At 51.8% G+C, this 22,251-nt stretch overlaps 11 protein-coding genes across 11 annotated transcripts; 4 read left to right on the plus strand and 7 right to left on the minus strand.

The window, feature by feature from the left end:
• Window positions 1-61: 61 nt before the first annotated feature.
• Window positions 62-520, minus strand: BGZ61DRAFT_367799 (Endoribonuclease L-PSP/chorismate mutase-like protein; the record flags this gene model as incomplete). The annotated part of the gene is made up of 1 exon (XM_046241825.1): window positions 62-520. One exon carries the CDS (start codon window positions 518-520, stop codon window positions 62-64), a length of 459 nt encoding a protein of 152 aa, XP_046096780.1.
• Window positions 521-987: 467 nt separating this feature from the next.
• Window positions 988-2,093, plus strand: BGZ61DRAFT_462855 (uncharacterized protein). Its single transcript, XM_046247355.1, has one exon. It carries the CDS (start codon window positions 1,236-1,238, stop codon window positions 1,908-1,910), a length of 675 nt encoding a protein of 224 aa, XP_046096781.1. The 5' UTR covers window positions 988-1,235; the 3' UTR covers window positions 1,911-2,093.
• Window positions 2,094-2,529: 436 nt separating this feature from the next.
• On the plus strand, window positions 2,530-4,359 carry BGZ61DRAFT_562552 (uncharacterized protein; the record flags this gene model as incomplete). The annotated part of the gene is made up of 3 exons (XM_046255858.1): window positions 2,530-3,247; window positions 3,305-3,532; window positions 3,632-4,359. The coding sequence occupies 3 exons, from the start codon at window positions 2,530-2,532 to the stop codon at window positions 4,357-4,359; spliced, it is 1,674 nt and encodes a 557-aa protein (XP_046096782.1).
• An 892-nt stretch (window positions 4,360-5,251) lies between these two features.
• Window positions 5,252-6,546, plus strand: BGZ61DRAFT_367920 (uncharacterized protein; the record flags this gene model as incomplete). Its single annotated transcript, XM_046241838.1, has 2 exons — window positions 5,252-5,648; window positions 5,708-6,546. 2 exons carry the CDS (start codon window positions 5,252-5,254, stop codon window positions 6,544-6,546), a joined length of 1,236 nt encoding a protein of 411 aa, XP_046096783.1.
• Window positions 6,547-7,223: 677 nt separating this feature from the next.
• On the minus strand, window positions 7,224-8,251 carry BGZ61DRAFT_510188 (P-loop containing nucleoside triphosphate hydrolase protein; the record flags this gene model as incomplete). Its single annotated transcript, XM_046252051.1, has 2 exons — window positions 7,489-8,251; window positions 7,224-7,290 (listed from the first exon to the last, which is right to left on the minus strand). The coding sequence occupies exons 1-2, from the start codon at window positions 8,199-8,201 to the stop codon at window positions 7,224-7,226; spliced, it is 780 nt and encodes a 259-aa protein (XP_046096784.1). The 5' UTR covers window positions 8,202-8,251.
• A 28-nt stretch (window positions 8,252-8,279) lies between these two features.
• BGZ61DRAFT_462857 (fungal-specific transcription factor domain-containing protein) lies at window positions 8,280-10,903 on the minus strand. Its single transcript, XM_046247356.1, has 2 exons — window positions 10,638-10,903; window positions 8,280-10,587 (listed from the first exon to the last, which is right to left on the minus strand). Exons 1-2 carry the CDS (start codon window positions 10,883-10,885, stop codon window positions 8,589-8,591), a joined length of 2,247 nt encoding a protein of 748 aa, XP_046096785.1. The 5' UTR covers window positions 10,886-10,903; the 3' UTR covers window positions 8,280-8,588.
• Window positions 10,904-11,015: 112 nt separating this feature from the next.
• BGZ61DRAFT_593437 (uncharacterized protein) lies at window positions 11,016-12,709 on the minus strand. The gene is made up of 2 exons (XM_046256795.1): window positions 12,509-12,709; window positions 11,016-12,448 (listed from the first exon to the last, which is right to left on the minus strand). The coding sequence occupies exons 1-2, from the start codon at window positions 12,566-12,568 to the stop codon at window positions 11,102-11,104; spliced, it is 1,407 nt and encodes a 468-aa protein (XP_046096786.1). The 5' UTR covers window positions 12,569-12,709; the 3' UTR covers window positions 11,016-11,101.
• Window positions 12,710-13,010: 301 nt separating this feature from the next.
• On the minus strand, window positions 13,011-16,095 carry BGZ61DRAFT_485097 (uncharacterized protein; the record flags this gene model as incomplete). Its single annotated transcript, XM_046249674.1, has 3 exons — window positions 13,011-14,175; window positions 14,237-15,062; window positions 15,108-16,095. The coding sequence occupies 3 exons, from the start codon at window positions 16,093-16,095 to the stop codon at window positions 13,011-13,013; spliced, it is 2,979 nt and encodes a 992-aa protein (XP_046096787.1).
• A 593-nt stretch (window positions 16,096-16,688) lies between these two features.
• On the minus strand, window positions 16,689-18,259 carry BGZ61DRAFT_462863 (NADH:flavin oxidoreductase NADH oxidase family protein). The gene has a single exon (XM_046247357.1). It carries the CDS (start codon window positions 18,031-18,033, stop codon window positions 16,888-16,890), a length of 1,146 nt encoding a protein of 381 aa, XP_046096788.1. The 5' UTR covers window positions 18,034-18,259; the 3' UTR covers window positions 16,689-16,887.
• Window positions 18,260-18,526: 267 nt separating this feature from the next.
• On the plus strand, window positions 18,527-19,546 carry BGZ61DRAFT_462864 (Mss4-like protein). The gene is made up of 2 exons (XM_046247358.1): window positions 18,527-18,857; window positions 18,950-19,546. The coding sequence occupies exons 1-2, from the start codon at window positions 18,735-18,737 to the stop codon at window positions 19,367-19,369; spliced, it is 543 nt and encodes a 180-aa protein (XP_046096789.1). The 5' UTR covers window positions 18,527-18,734; the 3' UTR covers window positions 19,370-19,546.
• A 312-nt stretch (window positions 19,547-19,858) lies between these two features.
• Window positions 19,859-22,183, minus strand: BGZ61DRAFT_402291 (heterokaryon incompatibility protein-domain-containing protein). Its single transcript, XM_046243084.1, has 2 exons — window positions 21,692-22,183; window positions 19,859-21,629 (listed from the first exon to the last, which is right to left on the minus strand). Exons 1-2 carry the CDS (start codon window positions 22,095-22,097, stop codon window positions 19,894-19,896), a joined length of 2,142 nt encoding a protein of 713 aa, XP_046096790.1. The 5' UTR covers window positions 22,098-22,183; the 3' UTR covers window positions 19,859-19,893.
• Between the last annotated feature and the right edge of the window lie 68 nt (window positions 22,184-22,251).

A 22,251-nucleotide genomic window follows, 5' to 3' on the forward strand; every position in this document is an offset into this window, starting at 1 on the left:
TCATATGCACCACAAATATCTTTTGAAAGAGGGCTTGTGCGTAGTAAAACTAATCCCTGAATCAAGAACCAATCATTCCCGTGCACTTGATCTCGACCAACAGCACCTTGTTCGGCAGCTCCCTCACCCCAATTGTCGTTCTTGCTGGTGCAGCAGCCCGATCTGGCCAGACTTTGTTCCACTCCTCATTCATACCAGAATAACACCCTTCGACATCTGTCAAGAAGACGGTGGCATCAACGACGTTGTGGATATCCCCTTCGCCGTCCGTAGCGCCCTTGATAACGAGATCAATGTTGCGGAGAACCGCAGCCGTCTGCTCGCGGATGTCCAACACCACGCTGCCGTCATCTTGTCTAATTACGCCCTCGTGTGTTCCATCGCCCCGTCTCGAAGATATGCCGGATACGTGAATGATTTTTTGGGTTGCTGAGATGGGTATAATGCGGGCATGTGGGTAATTGGCAAGCCCTTGGGCCTTGTTTTGCTCAAGAAAGTACGGTTGTCCGATGGAAGCCATGTCTATGAAAGAGGATCAAGGATGAGTGTAGTTTGAGTGCAAATAGAAAGAGGACTCGCTTAAGCTTCTTCTACATACACTCGATGCGCGATGCGTAATGTATCACGGGTAGAGGTCCACCATCGGATCAATAGCCGACTGGTACCCGACTGGCCCTAGTAACTTGTTGTATGCTGACAAATTTGGGGTTTGAAGATGCGGACGTCTATATTCTTCGGAGAATACCTTTTGCGCGTGCAGGCCGTTTATTCATTATGCTTATCGTTTTGCAATCCAGGACACCATTCGCCGTAGTAAACCACAATAACCATTACCGTCCAGTAGTGAATGACGTCTTTTATCCCGAACCCCGCGAATCGATGCGGGGTCAGGAGCATGCTAAAAAGGCGGTGGCCCAGGGCGAGTTCGGTCCGACCAGATATAAGAGAGCTTATCTTCGGATCATGTCGGATTGGAAATCTGTTGCCGGATTATAAATCTGTCACCGTGGATGAAGAGCGTATAGCGTGGGTGACCAACGAATCGAGAAGCTTCCCCTACGCCAAGTCGACTTCAGGTCCATATCCCTCCGCATCGGCACCCAGTTAATATCCGGGTCGCGGCCCGCTCCCTGTCACAAAAGTGCCACTGTCCCAGCTTGATCACATCTCCGTCGGCTATTGAACTACCGGAACGGCACTGCAGACATCTGTCATGTCCACCTGACAGTCCTGACATGATCTCTGGACCCACGATGCCAGTCTCGGAATGGAAAGTCCCTGTCGTTCACACACAGCTGTGGAATGTGCAAGATTCGCAGTTGACACAGAAAAAAGGACTGGACCCGACATGTACAGGATGCCGGTCTGTCCAAGATTCACCACTGAGTGGATCATGTGCACTCCATCTTGAGAATCAAGGCACCTTTGATGACCCGCCTCCGGAGAATTTATACTCCTCAACTACACATCAATCATTCAACCGAGTACGAAACACCGAGCAGAGGCGACAACGCAACGAGATACGCAACTCAGATATATTGTCACCCAAGATCGACCACAACCATCCTTCACCAGATCCCATGGAACAACAAAGTCCCGCAGACTCAAGTTCACATGCCCTTTCAAAATCTGAATCGCTGGAGGACAACTCATTGAGCTCTCTGCCGGAATTCCTAGGCGCCCTGGGTACAACCGAAAATGAGCGAAGCACTCTTCTAACGCTATTCTCCACGGCCGAGAAAGAGGGGGAACCTCACACGTCACAAGATCTGGGCGAACTACCACGCAAAAAACGACGTTCTCAAGCTCAACCCGAGCAATCAGTTCAAACACAGCCTGGCCAGGGGAGCGGCGATGAATTTGAAACATGGGTCTGGAACTGTTTTGATCAGCTCTACGATGGTAAATGATGATATCAGCAAACTTCATTGAACCAATTATTTGGTTTTCTTTTCAGATTTAACATCATCGGACATATCAAAGCCATACAGTATCTATAATTAATAGGGGTATATTTTTCAGACTACACCCGGCCCGGAAGAGACAGTAGCTTTGTAATTAAGTTGCACACTGGTCTTTGGCTTCAATTCAACCCTCCTGTCTCCAACCCTGCTGTCTTCAACCCTGTTGTCTGCAGTCAAGGACCTTGCTGTCCAGACTTAGATTCGTGTAGATTATCAATGTCAGCTATTGCCTTATAAATCTAGGGCAAGTCAAGACATCAGATAAACCGGGCTGTGGTACACTCTTCCAACAGGAACCCTTGCGTAGCTTCTTTCTACACCGACACTCCATCCAGCATCGTGCCATACCTACTTCATGGCTTCCTTCCACATCACCAAATGCCTCATCTGACCTGAACAGTCAATGTGTGGAAAGAGCCGCTGACGGACACAATAAGCAAGCATCCTTCCTCGAACACCCATCGAGCTCCTCGGTGACTTCAAATCACCTGACCTGGACGACCAAAAACCTTCGCAGCTTCATCAGAACCACTGCCTAACAAACTCTTCTCAACGAAATCCAAATATGCCACCAATCTCAGAGCCACAGCTGTCTCAAGAGCCTATTGGAGATGTATTAGAGATCAGCTCCGATCCCATCCAAGCGGAACTCAGCGGCTGCGTCTTCCGCCATGTCAAGGGCTTCTACGCCAAGTATTTCGAAAACCATCCTTGGTCGGCAGCAGCGGAAGAGGCGGCGCACTTGGTCAACCCGAATTCCGCCCGCGCCCTTTGTCGAGATTTCCTGGAGCTTCAATCTCTGGACTCTTTTTCGGCCTGGCTCGCCAGGCTTCAGTCAACGTTCCTTGCCGAGGGACACATCGCCCATCACTTTCCAAGCCGACAAGTCAACATCTCCGATAGCTCACTCAGAGCCATCGTATACCTCATGGCGTCGTCGGACAGATCCGAGTCCAGCAGTCCTTCTCCTACAGCTGATGCGCGGGTATTCGGTGACTGTAGCGTCGACGCCTCAGACACCGGTCCTGAGTGTGTCTCGCGCTTCTGTGAGACTGCTCGCCAAGTATTCCAGGCCCGGCCAACTCGAAGATTTCTGCACGGCTTCCAGATTTGCGGCTCCACGATGGAGTTGTGGGTGTTTGATCGATCTGGGGCGTACAGCAGCGAGAAGCTGGACCTGGTGCAGCGGCCGGATCTACTGATTAGAATCATGGCTAGCTACGCGATGATGAGCGACGATGAAGTAGGCTTCAATTCATTCATCCGGCACGATGGACTAGGGAGTTATGTTGCATTTGGCAGCGCCGACCAGGACGAGACTGGGCGACTTTACCTCGAAGACAAGCCCATCGCGGCACCGCAATATCTCGTCGGGCCTGGCACGACCTGCTATGCGGCAAGGACATCAAATTCCCAGACGGCGGAATTTGTTGTCAAGTTTGCCTGGAGGGAGGACTCAAATCATACGGAGCGTAAGCTGTTAGAGTTGACGAAAGAACGCAATGTTTGGGGTGTCATCAAAGCTCTTGGGTGGCAGGATCTCGACAGCATCAGAGATCTGCGGGAAGGTCTCCAGTTCAATCAACCGTATGACTTCTTGCCAGCCGCAAATGGTGGGAGAGCCACCTCCGAAGGCGACACACCTGCCGCCGCAAGTGCAGGCTCAGAAAAAGACTATGTTCCACCATTCCTCAATCGTACGTTCTCTTGCATCACGACCTCACCTCTTGGACGATCAATCAACAAGTTCCAGAGTGTCCAGGAGTTTCTGGAGGCATGCCGAGACATTGCAAAGGCGCTCAGATCTCTCTATCAAGATGGGAAGATTCTCCACCGAGATATTTGCGTCAAGAATCTGATCATCCCCGCACGACTCAACGAAGGAGATCCAAAGGGCGTTCTCATCGATCTCGATGGCGCACTAGATCTTGAAAAGGGTCCAGCGAGGAGCGGAGAGCTTGTTGGATCCGAGGGCTTCATGGCCATCGGCATCCTTACTGGGGCTCAACACACGTATCGACATGACCTGGAATCGTTATTCTATGTACTCCTCTGGGTTGCCATCTGCAACGACCGCGAACACGATGACGCGAGATCATTGAGATACCAACCAGAGACAAGCCGGCTTTGGGGATGGTGCTCCACAGACTTCAGGTCCGTGTCGCGAAACAAGTCGGCGGACATGAGCCCGGAAGGGTTCTTGAGAATCCTCGGCGAATTTTCGACCGAGTTCAAGCCTTTGAGAGGCTTGGCCAGAGAGCTTCGACAGTTATTGTTCCCCATACGGGATGGGTATCTCTTTACAGGAAGCGATATGGATCAGGATGGGATCAACAGACTGTATGATGGAATCATCGATGCATTTAATCGGTCGATCGCCTCTCAGCCCATATAAAGGCACTGCACCTTTGCAGTAGAACCGATCCTTATGCCCTTCACCTATAGGCACACTTAATTACATCAAACTACCTTTGACACATTACTGAATATGACCTGCATTGCTCACCTCAACGCTGTGGTCACGCTACTCTGTATAGACTAAGCCGAATCGTCACACTTAGAGCATGAGACCGAATTTCATGTTACAGTTCTGCCGCCCTGATTCGGACCTTTTTTATCTCCGCCCCCAAGGTACACTGCTTGCCGCTTGACACGGATTTAACACCTCCACGGATATGGACAAACCACGCGGAAACTCTTCTAACTTTGGAAACCGATACTCTTGGCGGGCACTACTGTATGTCATGCGTAAGGCTATGTTCTAGTTTGGGCACGTGGAGGTTGCATCGTGTCAGCGAGGCGCAGCGAACATCCATCATCGCATCCCCGTGCTTACACCCGTACCCTGCAGATAGCCAATGGTTGTGGATGTGCCCTGGTTGAGAGGTTTTCCAATCCTATGCTGACTATGATACAGGGTAGTTTCTTTACAGTCTCGTGAGCTTACATGGAGGATTTGTCTTTAATCTCATGATAATGGCGAGGATTTCTCGGAGACTTTGAGCGACTGTCAGATTCATGGACGGTTACAGTCCCGCGGGACTTCCTGTTGGGGACATGCTTATGTTGTTCTTAATTGGTGCCTCTCACGTCACCCTTATCCAAAGTACAATTCAATGAACTATAAAGGATGAGGACGACTAAATGAAGACTGCGGCACCTTTGATTCGCATTCTCTTACTCAACCTGAACTGTCTAGTTCTAAGCTTTAGTAAATCAAGCGTGTTTTTCGCATTGGATTGTTCATCGCTTAGAAACCATTCAACAGTGCCTTGTACAATAACACCATGACTTCCTCGTCCAAAACCGGCTTCATGCGCGGCGTTGAGTGGGAAGGCGAAATTGGTGATGTGGCCGTCAACATCATCCCCCGGCCCAAAATCATCGACCCCGAGGACGCTCTCGTGCGCATCACCTCGTCCGCCATTTGCGGCTCTGACCTCCATATCTACCACGGTCTGCTTGGCACCAACGACGTCCCGCACGGTGTCGGTCACGAAGCCGTTGGTATCGTCGAGGAGGTTGGGCCCGCGGTGGATTTCTTCAAACCCGGTGACCGCGTGGTTATTGTCTGCGCGGCTGAAGATGGACATCTCGTTCCCAAGGCCGGCCTGGGACCTTCCACAGACGAGTTGATGTTCTACGGTCTCGGTTCTGAGTTTGGAACAGAAGACGGGTTACAGAGTACGTTTCCATACTTCACACTCACACACTGAAGATGACATGCAGCTAACATCTCGAAGCCGAGTTCGCCCGCGTCCCATGGACAGACTCCTCTCTTGTCAAGATCCCGCCCACGCTGGAGGACAAGGAGTGGCTCCCGGTAGCTGACGTCTTCCCGACGGGTTGGACAGCCCTGTCATTCTCCGGATTCGAGGCCGGTGACACAGTTGCCGTCTTCGGTGCTGGCGCCGTGGGTCTGATGTGTGCCTACAGCGCCATCATCCGCGGCGCGTCCTTGGTGTATGTGATTGACCACGAGCCATCACGGCTTGCCAAAGCGGCCGGTATTGGCGCCATGCCCATCAACTTCACGCGCGGCGGCAAAGCGTCGGACCAGATCCTCGCGCTGCGCCCCGGTGGTGTCAAGCGTTCCGTCGACTGCGTTGGCGAAGTGTGTCTCAACGACCAGCTCAAGCCGCAGCAGGACTACATTATCCGCGAGGCCATTCGCATGACAAGCGCGGGTGGTGGAGTCGGAATCGCCGGCGTCTACATGTCCGCCCTCACCAACGATGGCAAAGGTACTGAAGCCGGGACCAAGCTTGGTCTCAAAGCCGAGATCAGCTTCCCTATCGCTGAGGCCTGGTTCAAAGGGCTGCGGGTCCAGGGAGGCCTAGTCAACATCAAAGCCAACGTGCCGGGTATTTCCGAGCTGATCAACAATGGCCGAGCACGTCCTGGATTCATCTTTTCGAACGAGTACAATTTGGACGATGCGGCGCTCGCGTACCGTCGGTTTGAGCGGCATGAGGAGACCAAGGTCGTGCTGAAGGGGAACCGGAAGCAGGCCGACGGGAAGACGTTGGAGATCCGAAACGGATCGGGGGCTGTTTCGAACGGTTCTTCGAATGGGGTTTAGTAAATATCTCGCTAATTATCTCATATCTACAAATGACGATTCGTTTTTAGGAGGACGATGCCAATTAAGACTGAGTGACAACCTTGTTAACAGAAATGTATCCGGCGGAAGCTAATTCCAATATGAAGAACCTCCCCAAAAGGAACTCAGCATCGCCGATATGTCAAGTAGATCTTCAGGAATGAACATCTCCCCGCCAAGACTTCCCTGAATAACCTAATCAAAGCCAGTACAGTCGTCGACAGCCTGGACCGTAATATCTTCTAGGTTACAATCTCCTGCAAGCTATCACAGCCGTAACTGTGATCTTATCAAGAGGTTAGGGTGCCCCTAGTACACACATACCCAGAGGGGGGACTAGAAGCTCAACAGTATAAAAAAAAAAACACCGACAATAGTATCAACAATACAGACCATATACCCAGTCCATTTAAAGATCAACAGTACACTCAGACAGACTGTGATCTTATAATGACTACTGTGTGTGCCTTGGAGTTTGGTGGCGGTTACTTCTATGCAGTCCCAATCGCCAGCCTCGGAATTTATTTCCCTTGTATTGAAGATTCTGCTTCTTCACTCCCTCTCGGATCTTTAGCCAGTCTTTACTGTTTTCGAATAATGCCTTTAACACCCTTAAGCAACTACCATGATGATGGACTCCAGTTGCGTCGTTAAATCTACTTTCTCATATCCAGATATCGACCGGCATGTCCCAACACTTCATACGCGGTTCTTAATCGCTTTCTGGTGGCATCAGGTTTATGGTGTGATTTCTACAGTATATTCGATGTCAACACTAGTAAGTCAAAGTCTTTCTATGCTATGTATCCCCTTTGCCGACCAAACCAAATGCTAGCCATAAGCACACCGCCCGCTAACCCAATAAAAGAAGCCAGTTTGAGAGTTCCCCCCAAGACGGCGAGAATGTGAAGCCTGCGGTACTCATTCCGAAAGACGCGCCCTTCATTCAAACGAGGAAACGGCACGTTTGGAATCTGCTTGCCCAGGAATTTACACACCGGTTCCCAATCCAAGTCCTTGAGGTCTAGCTCCAGCAGTCGCTCGGGAGGAACTATACGCCGCACGTTATTGTAGTGGCGGTCGTAGCCAGCACGCATGATGGTGCGATCCGTCGTCTTGCGGAGGTCGCACACTCCCAAGAGGCCCATGTACAACTTCCATGCGGTCTGGCTGATGTACATCCCCAAAATCGGCTCCATCAAGTTTCCGCTCAACCAAGGCAAGACGCCCTCGGATGAAGGACGAACCAGGGTATTCAAGAAGCTCTCGGCCCAAGCATCAAAGTCACGGTGGACAAGAATGACGCGGGCTTCCGGGTACGCGTTGAGCAAAGGCTCGGCAAAAGGCGTCACGTCGGTCAGCGCCTCGCAAGGACCAAAGTACACGTCCCAGTCCTCGCGCGTGTAGGTGCGGCCTGTGTAGGAAGGCAAGCATGGGATGTTGGCGTCGGCCGCGGCTGAGAGGCCTACCCACTTCTCTGGAGACCTTGCCATGGCGGACGAGTGGAAGACATCGCGGTATCCGAGGATATTGAGGGCTTCTTGGAGCGAGTTGGAGCCAGTGCGGAAGAAGCCCAGTGAGAGGACCTTCTTCTCACGCACTGGGCCGGAAGTGAAAGGGACGATATCCGGCATCTGATGTAGTAGAGAACGTGCCTCCCGTGATGCTTGTGACTTTAATGATCGTGGCTTCTCTGCTTCAGTTTGCAAGAACGGAATGTGATTGTATATAGGGTCCTGCTTATCTCGAAATGCCACCAGTCTGACGTCAGACCGAAATTTTCGATTCCAGCTAAATGTAAGACGAGCGATGCCTCTTTCGGTCCCGGGTATGACGAGCCAAGCGGTCAATAAAGACAAAATGCAGACCTCTAAAATAGAAACAGACGGCCAATAAGCGTATGAGTGCAACACGACGTGCTTGGAAGAGTCTGATGGCACTCCCGCTTGATCGACGGCATGGACCAAGCTGGTATTTAATTAGATATCAGGTTCCTGGCATTATATGTCCTGGACAACAAACTACAAATCTGCCGGATTACTAGGGTTAAAAAACCGCTCGAAACTATTGAATGAATCCACCGAAAGCGCCCAATCCATAAACTGGCCGAAGCCATCCTGCTGACTAGGGTCGAGCCACGCCAGCCCATCACCGGTGCCATTGATACTATCCAAAACAGTTGTAGCCTGTGCCACGTCATTCCCTCCGGTGGTAGATGTGATGCCACTACTCAGACGCCCAGCGAGAATATCCGCCTTGGCCATCAAATCCCTCGTAATCGCAGCCGCGTCGGCACTCACTGCAAAGTTGGCGCCGAAGATGTCAAAGACAGCAACCGCCTTGTCCAAGGCCTGGCGCGCTTTGAGGGTTGCTGGATGGATGGGATAGGCAAGGACGAATCCGACGAGGGTGATGGCTGCGTTCCACTGCATGCTAAAGTACTCGGACCAGCCGCTCATCAGGTCTGATTCGGTGAGGACTTGGTGCATTATCAGTGTGAAGGAGACGGCGTGGTCGACGCACGTGGTGGCGTGACGTTCGGCAACGGGCGTGTAGGTGCCCGGGTGTGAGTAGAAGGTGATGAACGGGCGAGTGAGGTTGGTGAGAACGTTGTGGTATGAGAGTTCGAGACACACGCGCTGCCGCTGAAGCCACGTGGGTGCGAGGGCTTCAATCTCGACGGCCAAGCAGCTAGTGCAATACGGCTCTCCGCCACCGCGGCGCTGCATCTTCAGTTCCACAGGGACCGTGTCAACCCAGGCCTTCATGGCGGGGATTCTGGTCGCGAGGAGTTTGGCGCACACTTCTACTGCATCGGGATCCGTGTACAGACACGAGAGGCCGTTCTGGCTGATGACTTCTCCGAACCTGGTCCATAGCGCGTCGTGGACGTTGATCATGGTGAGGAATAGCTGCTGGTAGTGGATTGCGTAGCTCAGCCAGGTGACGTTTGGTCCGTAGGATCCAAGAGTCGCGCCGTTGTACGATGCAGTTTCCATGTCGTCGGAGAGCATCGTCACCGTGACTTGAGACCCGTCGATCAAGAATGGACGGCCCAACTTGGCGGAGATCTTGGCATCGAGTGTCCAAAGTATCCACCAGATACGCTTGCGCAGTTCCTTCTCGCCGGTGGGCATGTCCGCTGGAGGCTCGACGTGCAGACCCAGGACTTGGGCGGTGCGAATTGCCTGGGCGGTGATGATGTGGCTCATGTTCTGAAACGATGCACAGCAGAGATAGACGCTGGCGAACAGGTAGCTTTGCACCGTCGTTGTGGAAGGACTCTCGAGGTCGGCCATGAGCAGGGATTGTGAGCGACGATAGTACCACCGTCCTGCAATAGTGGCATCTTCGAGCGATGCCTCACCACCTGATGGATTGGTAGTTGCGTGAGGGATGTAGGCATAGCCATACTGTAGGCATAGAGCGAGGATAATGTCAACGAGAGGACATTGTTTTCGGCATAACCGGGAGGGTTCCCATAGTGAGGCATAGTGCTTCCGGAACTCAACTTCGTCGATGATGGGCAAGATGCAGTGGTAGCCCTCCCAGAATAACCTGAGGAGAGACTCCTCCTGCGGCCGCGTCATAAACCTCGCGCGTTCGTTGGCGGCTGCGGCCGGATCTTCGACGTCATCTCTCGTAGCCGCATCAATATGAACATTTTTGCTCGGCGCCCGGAGTTGCATCGACTGGTCTGCACACGGTTGCTGTAGAGCTTTACCCAGATACCCTCCAATGCGACTGACAAAGTAAAACGACGAGGCAGCGCCGTAGTAGGAGGGCTGGTTCGACCGCGCCGTGTCGACGTAGATGCCCTTCCACTGCGGCTTTGAGACGCATGAGAATACCGGCGGCGATGAGATGTGCGACGGGGCACGTTGCGAGAAGACTTGGCCGTCGAACCCAGGACTGGAGAAGCTGGGCGTGTGATCGGGCGTGGGAATGGAGGCTCGGTTGGCAGCGGAGAGGAGATTCGCTTCGAGCTCTCTCACGCGCTGCTTCAACCGCTCAACCTCCCTAGCGAAGGCTCTTAGACTATATCATCGGTTCTAGTGTAGACTTCATACCTCAGCGCCTGTGGCAACGTCCGCGGCTCATCGTCAATGCCCTTGTGCGTACACTGCGCATTCCGCTGGCGACACGCCTTGCACGGCTGCGCGTTGTCGCATCGGATCTTCCGCGCTCGACACCAGTCGCAGGCGCGCGAGACTTGTTTGCGCGGGCGTCTGACGGAAGTCTGGATCTCGTCGACGGTGCCTGAGGGCAGAGGCAGCTGCACGTTAGCCGTTGTCATGACGCTGTCTGCTCCGTTCATTCAGGGCGTCGCGGAGCTTCGGCCGGAGAATTGGAAGAGGGAGAAGCAAAAACAGGGATAAAGCGGGGTGTCGGACGGAGTTGCGGAGTTGAGGAAGGGATTTCTTCTCAGTCATCATGATTAGAAAGAATGACGTCATACAGAGATGGTCGTTTTAGCTTGTTGTTGGTCGTTGGTCATTGTTGGCCCTACCAGATCTTCCCCCTTCAAACACATCTATGCTGCAAATGCATAGCTGCCAACCATGGCATATACAAGCCAATAGTTCAAGTCTTGCTTATTCCTCATCAAGTCCGCAACATCCTTGGCTATCTTCATGCAACCCGTCTGCGACATATGCTGTAAGCAACGCCGGATCCAGTCTCGCATGAGGGCATCGGCCGAAACCTGATTCGCGATGTACAGTGGAGCGAGCAAAGTACAGCACTGAAGACTCTGCAGCGGCGAGAAACCCACGGTATTTTCTGGTGCTGCTCTCGGTAGGATGAATTGAGGTACCGTGGCGCAAATTTGGTGCGTAATGTTGCGGATCCGATCCAGGATGATGTTGTCGGGACTGGGCCTGAGGGTGTGCTTCGACATGATGTTATTGAGCAGCAGACGCATGGCGCGGATGCCGTTGGTAACTTGAGTAACGTAGTGATCTGCGTATATCTCATAATAAGAGCCGAAAATAAGTGCATCAGGCCTGACAGGAGATATTTGCCGAGGCCTCCAAGATGGTGGCAACGTCCTATACAGGTTCCTGAGCTGGTCGTCCAATTGCTCTGCTCTCTCGGCCAGGTCGATGGTACAGTTGTCCCCAGAACTGCGGAGGTCGGCTTGTAGGTCAATTACAAGAGCCACGATTCCTGTAAATCTCCATTTGACGGTGCTGATGAAAGGGTCAAGGTGGCCACGTAGCGCCATGAGCTCATCTGGTACTCGAGCGCCCATAGCACCAGAACTGACAGTCAAGGCTGTAATAAGGCGAGCACTGAGCTGGCAGCCAGTAAGGCTCGAGGCGAACTGTTGCGCACGGGGGCCAAGGAGAGACATTCCTCCCTGGGCATGGCTCATCCACGAGGCCGAGTCCTGGGGGTTGCGGTTGACCATCTTCTCGTACATATCGAGAAGCAGAATAGACTGCAGGATCTCCTCTGCTCCAGAGCTTGGCAGTTCGGTTAGAGCGCAACTGAGCCTCTGGATTGCTGTCACATAGCTTACACTTGCCAGGTGCATCAAGGCAGGGGTGTGCAGCTGTACGGCCATGAAAGCCAAGCTAGTCGCCTCGAGACTTGCAGACAGGTGGTCCAGGGCGGAGGCCCTGTTGTAGAAAGGCGCCACAGGACCGAGACTATGCGAAAATTCGAAGACGTAGACGGAAAAAAAGACGTATCGAGCGCGGACGTTCCACCCGAGTTCCATGGCGGTGGGTTGAGACGCCTGGGCCTGTCGCGCCACCACCTTTTGCTCAGCGGACCGGGTCTCGTCGTGGAATACAAGGTCCTGAGGGTCGCGATATCCGTGGCATTTTAGCCTAGCTCTCCGGCATTGCCCGCAGCCCTCAGGTACAAGGTCACACTATCATTACGTCGGGTCAGTTGCCTGGGATGCTCAGGGACAGGTAGTAAGGAAGTATACCCGCAGTTTCCTCTTCCGGCAGGGGAGACAATTCTTTGACGGTTGGCCGCGATTTACCATTGTATGCCTTTGATGTAGATCGTTTGCGGATAGGTGGTACTCTTGTTGATTGAGTCTGGAGCTCTCTGCCCCCAATTGTTTTGAGGAGATATCGCCAAAGCAGCGTCCTCTGGGGCTTCGCAGTGGGGAGGCTGCGTCGACTGGTCTGAGCTATGATAATCGACTTGCTCTGATCAGGCTAGCGTTCCGGAGTGTTAACTTTAATTTATGGGGCAGGATACCGGGTCTATATAAAGCCTTTCCGGGACTGGAGATTGGGGGCTTATAAAGGATGTTGTAAATTTCAGCAACAAGCACCCTGTCTTTTTTGCCGAGAAGATGTTATGGCAGCATAGTCCTGAGATGACCTGATCGAGGCTTCCTTTGGGGTGCGACGTCCTCCGCATTTGAAAGACGACTGGTGATTTCAAGTCCTCCTCTGGTCTCGATAAAGAACGCGATCTCAATCTAGACATAAGCCCCATTGTCTACCAATAAGTAAGTGGTAAATCTCCGAGCGGCCTAGTCTTAGCGCAGTTTGGAGCGCAGAGCCGAAATGGCCCCCTCTGGCATTGATATTGGCCCCTCTCTCTAGCAGCAGCTGGACAGTCTTCTTGTAGCCCTTTGCTGAAGCAGCTTGGAGTGCAGAGCCGAAATGGCCCCCTTTGGTATTGATATTGACCCCTCTCTCTAGCAGCAGCTGGACAGTCTCCTTGTGGCCCCCTGCTGAAGCAACTTGAAGTGCAGAGCCGTAAAAACCTCCTTCGGCATTGATATTGGCCCCTCTCTCTAGCAGCAGCTGGATAATATCCCGGTGGCCTCTTTCTGTAGCAGCTCGTAGTGCAGGACCGTGAATTTCCCCTTCCTCATCGACATCAGCACCACTAAGCAATAGTTTCTGTGCAGTCGCTTTAAGGCCATTGAAGCATGTAAAATAAAGTGGCAACATGATTCCTATACCTTCACAACCACCGAACGGTTCATCGGCATACAAAACTCTGGCCCAGAGCCGGAATTTCGGCCGGTCCTGGAGGAACCTGACAACTGAGTCTACAAGTTCTTCTGAAACTTCGGCTTGTTTTGCGTAGCTCACCCATGTTTCTGCCGCGTATCTTGCTAATGGGAAGTATTCACATATTCCATAAATGTCGCCTTCATTTCGTATGCTCCCAAGGTAGGCCAAGCACGTCTCTGTAATAGCGACCAAAGGAGTAGGGTGAATGAAGTCTGTGACATCACAACTCATGAGGTACTCCTTCACTGAGAAATGGGACAGCTGTAGTTCGAGCTCTGCCACTCGACCTGGGGCTTGTACAAGCGATATGAGACTGGAACAGTATCCTGTGATTTCCTCATCAATGGGAATTCGATCCCTCGTGTCGAAGCCTCCTTTGTTAAGACGAACTGCGATCACGTCCACGGCCTCTGCAAGGGATAAAGGTCGCTCTGAGTAAACAAGAAACTGTAGCAGGCGAATTGTCTTGTTTTTTCGCTCTCGTGGAATGTTCTGAATAATTCGGGCGTACTTCGTATTTAAATCTTCGGGCAGGGATTGAAGCGCTTCCTCAAGTGACTCGCGATCGAGACATTCCCGGAGATGGTCCAGTTGACAGACTGCCCACCTGAACCTAAATTGCTGATATTAATACAAGCCAGATTCCTGCCGTTGGAAAAGTGCTCAGTACTCACATTCCGTCGGCTTTGTTGCTAATGGTATCCCTGATTTCCCCTAGCAGATCCGGTGATGCTGCCCACCTTTTGAATTCCGGGCTTTGGTCCAGCCTGGCCGCGACATAGGAGTTAATATCGGCGTTCACACACTCTTTGTTCAGAGGCAGGCAATTCTCAGTCCCGACCCAACCGCGAAGGGTGCGCTCAAACTCGACTTCGGGTCGCCCAGTTGCTATGAGTTGAACATGTGCGACGGTAGAGATGGACTCCATCCATTCAAGTAGCTCTCTTCGCTCAGAGCACTCATCTAGAGCATCTAGCTGAACAACAAGCTTCCCAGGAGCTTGCATCATACCCATAAGGCATACAGATAGCTTATCGGTGTCTGGTTGCTCTTGTCCATTGTTAAATAGGCTGTCGAGGTATTTTTGAGACTCTGGCCGAGAGGCATAGAGCTGGAAAGCCAGCGAACGTAACACAGCAGCCAGTTTCTGCTTCCTAGTATCGGTAAAGTCGAAGAAGAAGTAGACGGTTAGGAAATCCTCTATTCCGTTAAGATGGTCAAGAATAGTGGCGCTGAGAACCGTCTTGCCACACCCTGGCATGCCGTAGAGCCACATATGGCGGCGCAAACCGAGTTTCCACTGAGCAAAGTGGTCGCTTTCGAGGAACCATGTGCCAGTTCCCATATGCCGAGATTTCCTTGCCTTGTTGGCATTGGTAGATGGGTCCGCAGGCGAAAGCCAGCGCTTGATCCTCGCGGCGTGGCTGTTAGTTCTCATCGCATGTACATCAGTCTTGACATCATGCGTCACTTTCTGCATACATGCGAGATCTCTCTGCACTTTAAAAGGTCAGAATAGCTGCTACCGGGTATTGGTTTACTGACCATCTGTCAAGGCTTCTTTGATCCTCCTCTCCGACTCGATCTTGTTTGGAGGAATCTGATGCAGTAGATCCCGCGCATACGCTGCAGCCGCCATAGCTGCAAATCCCTGCCATTCCTTGTTCTTGTGCGAATCGGCATAGTCGCAAATACCACGAATAACGAGGCAGGGAAAATTGTTCATCAGTCCTGCTGCCTCCATCTCGAAACACAGGACGCCCTTCTCGGCGGCTAATTTGTCCCTGGAGCGCGCGTCCTTCATCAGTCGATTAGCGGACGCGATTGGCCCATAGTGAATCATCGGATTGTCTTCGTCCTCGTTTCGTGAGTGTCGTACTACTAGATTTGACGAGTCATCACCGCACGACTGGCGGCAGTCTCCTTCTGGGTCTTGATGTGTGAATTCTGACTTGTATAGCCTGTCGCTGTCGGCATGCGGGCGAGAGTATTTCTTTCGGAGTCGCGTTTTTTCTTGCAGAACCTTGTTGATATGCTCCTCAAGCTGATGGCCATTAACCTCGTATCTTGCTCTGAGCCCAGAGACCGCCGTCCGCAGCACTGTAGGTGGTTGGTTCAGGAAGCCTGTCTCCAGGAATTCGCAATCCTGTATCGCCTTGCCGAAGTCGTACTGTATCACGCCGCCGTTCCCACTGCGTGGGCTGCTGACCACAACATCGCCGAGCCGCACATCGTGATGTTCACTTGGAGCTCCACCTCCGACGCCGACCATCAGTCCGATCCGAATGTTGGGAAAAGTATGCAACATGTCTCTTGCAACAGATGTGGCAGAGCTCAGGCCGTACTCCCCATCCGGCATCACGGCGATGGCGACGTTGTGTTTGCCGATCCTACCCAACGCGTACGAATTGTTATCGTTTTGAGCAACTTCGGCAGGCGGGTCGTGTCTCTCATCGAGAAAAGACTGGGCGGCGACAGACTCCGTAGTAATTGCACAGATCCATCCGACCGTGTAATCCTGTGGATTGGACATGGTGCGGCAGAAACAGACGTTGATGCTGCTGTGATGTAGCGCAGTAGTAGTCTGTGGTTGAAAGTGAAGAGAGTCGAAAGGTAATATAGGTGGAGGAGGAGGAAGAAAAGCATGCAGAAAAGCAAGCAATAGACAAATAGACAAATAGACAAATAGACAAATAGACAAATAGACAAATAGACAAATAGACAAATAGACAAATAGACAAATAGACAAATAGACAAATAGACAAATAGACAAATAGACAAATAGACAAGCAGACAAGCAGACAAGCAGACAAATAGACAAGCAGACAAGCAAGCATCCAAGCAAGCATCCAAGCAAGCATGCAACCGAACATATCTTACTATTGAAACGAGGCTGTGCAGTCTTGTATTGTTACATTTCATATGCAATGCTCAAGAGGGCTTCAGCGTCAATCGCATAAAGACATCAGCGCATGGAAGTGGTTCGGTTGAACCAGGCTGCGGTTAGGTACAGCGTTTCACGTTACGGAATAGCTTTAGCACCATTCATGCGCTTGCTTTTTCGTATCAAAATGCATCGCCCGGCACTCAACAGACTCTAGCTTCACAATGATTGAGATTGGGTGCTGCGGGGCAAAGCTAGGAAGTTATCGAGGGCCTATTGAGACGTGGATGAAGCGGATAATCTGGTATACAACGAAACAGATAGAGTGATAAAAGTTCATGATTCGCATATCTATGTGCCCTCTCCTTCTATGTCTATGTATCGATCAGGGATTTTAAAAAAGATTATCCTCGCGCCATCTCAAACTCCAACCACTCAGACTCATGCCTGGGTGTTCAAAAACTCATCGCTGAATGGGTAGTCGTTGTAGCCCACGTCCGACATGGTCAAATAAAAGGTCGCTCTGTTGTACTTGTTCAACTCAATGCCATTCTTAACTCTGAAGACCAAGTCAGGATTGGCCAGGAAGTGTCGGCCGAATGCGATGAGCACATCCCACTTCTTGTAGTGGTCATCCAACGCCCAGGCCGCAGTCTCGGGCGTGTAACCTCCCGCGACGAGAACAGGCGACAGGTTATCCCAGGCCTCGAGAATGAAATCCAAAGTCTTGCCCTTGTTGGGTGCCTCGGTGCCGAGAACAATGGCAGCAGGATCGCCGGTCGCCTCGACAAGAGAGAGGTAGGCGAATTTGACATTCATCTTCTTGAGCTCCTCAATGAGGTAGGTGTACAACTCGTTGATGTCGGACTTGATGGCTCCTTGGAATCCAGCGTAAGGAGAGAGACGAATAGCCACTTTCTCGGCGCCGATGGCTGCAACAACGGCCTTGACCACCTCGAGCGTGAATCGTGATCGGTTCTCGATGGAACCACCCCACTTGTCGGTGCGCTTGTTGACAGCGTCGGAGAGGAACTGATCGAGGAGATAGCCATGAGCGGAATGGATCTCAACACCATCTCCACCAGCGGCAACAACCCTCTTGGCTGTATCGACAAAGTCCTGGATCGTCTGAAGGATCTCCTCCTCCGTCATAGCTCTGGGTGCAACATCGCAACCCTCCAGAGGCACGTCACTGCTAGATCGGTATGGGAAGCCTCGCTCGGCGATATAATCAGTTGTGGAAGCTCGTCCGAGGCCCCAGATCTGCTGGAAGTAGAAAGAGCCCTTAGCGTGTACGCCATCGATGATCTTCTTCCAAGCGGCAACCTGACGATCGCTGACGAAACCAGGGATGTTGCGCTGTCCCTCTTCGGCGTGAGAAATTGAAGTGGCCTCGGAAATGACCAATGTGCCGGGCGTGGAGGCGCGGTCGGCGTAGTACTTTTCCATGAGGGGGAGAGGCGTGTGGTCATCGTCGTTACGGTTGCGGGTCAGGGGAGGGAAGACGATGCGATGTTGAAGAGTGACATTGCCCATCTTCAAGGGCTTGAAGAGCCTGGACTCGGATACGGGGGTGATGGAGCCCATTTTGCTGGTTGATTGTGTGTTGCGGGATAGGATAAGAGACTGGTGAGTGTATGTTGAAGTCAAAGTGTAGGATGGTGTGTAAGTGGATGTGTCACTTCAAATTGACTGTTTCAGTGGTGTTTGTTTTTCTGGATGGTTCAATTCCGAAATAATCGAGGAGTCGAGTTCCTTTATAGCTTTGCGGTGTAGCTATGTCATAGCCTGATCGGCAGCATGAAAATAGAGTGAGTGGATCCGATTGATGGAGTTGTGGAACATGGTCGAACATCGCACACGCCGGAATCGCGGAGTCTCGGAGTCGCCGATAAACCTCGGCGGATTGAAATCTCTGGCACGATCTGCGTTTGTGTGTGGATGGATAAGCAAGATCTGCTGTGGGTTGTGGGACTGACACGGATTTGGCCGGTATCTCGGTTCCGAGACTCCGTTCCGCAACTCCGTCTCAAGCTCCGTCTCAAGCTCGGAAAAGCTTCCTCCGCCATATGCTGGGATTCTCATGTAGCAGTGCATGTCCGACGGCCGTCGTCATTGAGTGAAGCACTTCATGGATCATGCTCCTAAGATAGCAAATGTCTACAAAAGAGATCCAGACCCCGCACCAAGTTTCAATACCCAACTCATCATCATCACTTCCTTCTCGGCTTCAATCACAACCCTAAACAACACACTTCTTCATCAACCAATCCAAGAAAAGCAACAAAATGGCTGCCTCCGCCGACAAGTCTAAGCCTTATATCCCCCTGGCTGGGTCCGCTAGCGACGGCTGGTCCACCGACGATAAAGCCACAGCCACATGTTTCTGCGGCGCCGTCCAGCTGGCATTTGTAAGTCCAACTCCACAGAATATACAACCCATTGACTCCCTTTTCGGGTTCATGCATCTCCTCTGCTCAAATACTAACTCCAACTCCCACAGCCTACTCATGGTCCCGGCTTGGTTAATACCTTTGTCTGCCACTGCACCGACTGCCGCAAAATCACCGCGTCCATGTTCGCATCCAACTTTACCATCGCCGACACTCACTTGGAGCATCTGCGCGGGAAGGAAAACCTCAAGACGTTTGCTCAATCGAAAACTATCGCATCGGGCAGCTTGATGACCAACTACTTCTGCTCGACATGCGGAACCCTGATGTATCGTGTCGGTGCGGCGTTCCCGGGCAATAGCATCCTGCGCATTGGCACTGTCGATGATTTCAACTTGCACGAGACAAAGTTGAAGCCGAGGGTCGAGCAGTTTATTGAGGATCGTGTGTGTTGGCTCTCTAATTTGCAGGGGGTAAAGCAGCACGTTGGGAGTGCATTTAAACCGAGGAGGGTGGGTGGTGTATTGTGAGCCGATGGGTTTAGTTCAGTTGGTTTCAATGTCATTTATCTCATTCAGTTTCAGAAGTTGTATATCAACCGTGAAATATGATAATCCACGGCTAACGTCCGATGGCTCGGCGACTGCAGCCGAAATTTCAAGCGGGCAAACCCACAAGATCCATGTAACAATTATTATGACTTGAGAAACATCTAACGGCCAGGGAAATTAGCTAATGCAATTTGGATTAAATTTTAGAGTGGTTGAAATGGTAAACAAGTTAGGATGCGAGATCGCATGAAACCAGAGATCTGTGACAGCCCAATTTTGCTACAGGGTAGGAATCCTTCACTCCCAACCAAGCCATGAGAACCCTTGTCCGCGTCTTAAACCCTTGTTCTACAGACGGAACTTGGCGGGTTTGGAACGGCAGGGATGCTTGGAATCAATAACAGTATAAGTCTATGAGGAATAGATATATGCTAACTACGCACTGATGGCACTAGGCATCAAGAGCATAGGAGATCCTCCCCGTCGGCGAGGTTGTGTTAGCTCTACACTATCTCAACTTCTTCTTGATGCCATAACCTGGAAGTTATTGCCACCACACCTATCCCAATACGCACATATCGCCGCAATAAGCCGAAACACGTAACTGGCCGAAGAAGGATAACATGATATGCGTCCTCGTAGTTAAATTCCGCATTGGACAGACGACAAACAGCATTGGTTTCCTTTTTTACCGCAATGCAATACACCGAATTGCAATCTTGGACGACATCGAGATCCATTATGGCCCACCCAGCACGATCCGGGTTCTTATATGGCGGGCTCAAGGACCTGTCGCCGGGGATTGCCACCATCTGCTTCCCGGACAAGGATCCTCCATTTTGTCTGCAATTTGAGTACCCCTTGAAATCTAGCTTGAAGAATGACTTGTAGGGATGAGGATATCGAGGCGTTCTCGCGACAAAGTCAAGAGTGCCAGATTTTAGGTGAGCCACTGGACCCTTTAGATAGAGCGCACCCGAAGGCCGTACAGACAGTTCTTGAAGCGTATCCGATAGATGCTCCTGATGATGGGTTCTAAAAGGCTGCCCAGAGAGCTGGAAGCGAATGGGGCCTTCCAGGTTCGCCCAAGTCCATGAGGGGAGATGTGGCCGTTCGCGGTCAGGGCTAGTCGGGCTGTCATCATAAACCTTCCACAATAGAGATTCTGGTAGATCTGCTGTCCACATTCCAGCAAAGTACATGTCTCCCCTTTGTTGCTGAAGCAAGTTTGCTAGTCCTTGTATGGCGATTAACCTGTCTGACTTGAAAGTCGAGTCCATTTTTGTGTATTCTTCCACCAACCCTCCCCAGTCTTGCAGGGACGGCCTTTTAAATTCCAGTCGATAACCTCGCTCATCGGTGCACATGGCTCGGCATGACCACACAATTGAGTTTTTCTGAAAGATCAGAGTCCGTCGGGACAGTGCCCATTCCTGCATCACCCAGGCTCTCTTGAAGAGCGGGGACTCCTCCAGGGAATGCGACTTTTGTTCCCGTCCTAATGGCCAAGGGGCGACGAAGAAAGACCCTGTGAGTTTATCGTCCGTGAAAAAGGGCAGACGGGCAGCGCTGGTGACTTCTGGGCTTTCCTCGACGGCGAGAAGCTTATATGCTCCTGTCTCATCATTCGGGTGCGACGAGAACTGTTCTGTCGCCGTATACGACAGAGAGCTTCCATCGACGAAGCATCCCTCGGTGCTGTCCTGAGCATCAGCGGCCGCAAAGGTAATTGCGGCATTCTGGTAAATGGCACCCATTTTGTTGCTCTCGCTTTTCCAGTCCTGCTTGTCGTCCTGGATTATGCACAAAGAGTCAATCCATAAATAACGGATCCCAAGTGCCCTCGCCAGCAGAACTGCGTCCTGGAATGTTTTTGGAAGCGAAGCGAACTCAATCATACTCAAATGACTCTTGAGATTCGCTCGTGTAGTCGTTAGCGGTCGGTTTTCTGGCTTTCCCCAGCAGTGGCTCAATGCGGCCCATGTGCCTTGCATGCCATTTGACTCTACTGGCCGCAGGCTGGAAGGATTACTTGTCGGAGCAGTATCCAGCACTCTTGTGGGGAGGGGGTTTCTTTGCGTCGTGGTGGATGCACTGCCAAACCCGGATTCATGACAACCTGTGTGATTCTCGAGGCACGATTTGAACCATGTCTGGCAAAGTGCGAGCGAATCCTGAAGGCTAGAATTCACCAGTTGTTCTTCACGCCAGACGGAAGTCCCCAGTGACTCGGGGCAGCCTAAGAACGGCCCGCGTTAATTAGACTGATGCTGAAGACTCGGACCCGATGCATGTACTTGCCTCTCGGAGCAAAGAGTTGAAGTGGAACAGGCGGATAAACTCTTGACCCATCTCCCAAATTCCCTAATCCAGATCTATCTCTTCGGACTGACACGAAGAGGGTCCTTAGTACATATCGGTGCGGATTTGAGATTGCTCCCTCAACAGGCGCATCGTCTCGCACCCAACATGGGACTATCTCTGCGCTGAAACTGTCGTCCAGAGGGTTGTCTTCATCTTCTCTCGTGTATCTGCTCTGCAACAACGAGCACATCGGGCAACTGTTGTGGTCCACGTCCCGGACTTGCCTGAAGGGGCGGTCATGCCGTATCGGTTTTTGGGATGATGTGTCCTCATGGCCAGCCGATATGACGTTGGACAACTTCTTAGCAAGGTCAACGCATGCTCCACATAGTGACATTCTCATCAATCATGAAGTTCTTCTAGTTGCTGCCAAGTTTGTGGCTTGTTAAGAAGGGAGAGTATAGGAAGCAGCCGCAAGGACTGTCTCGCCCAAAAATCCCGCTAGGCAACAACGCCACACACGTGAGTAGCTGAGGTGCGAAGTACTTATCGCCTTC

The sequence above is a fragment of the Ilyonectria robusta genome, assembly GCF_021365365.1.
Source record: "Ilyonectria robusta strain PMI_751 chromosome Unknown BGZ61scaffold_33, whole genome shotgun sequence".
Lineage (NCBI taxonomy): Eukaryota > Fungi > Ascomycota > Sordariomycetes > Hypocreales > Nectriaceae > Ilyonectria > Ilyonectria robusta.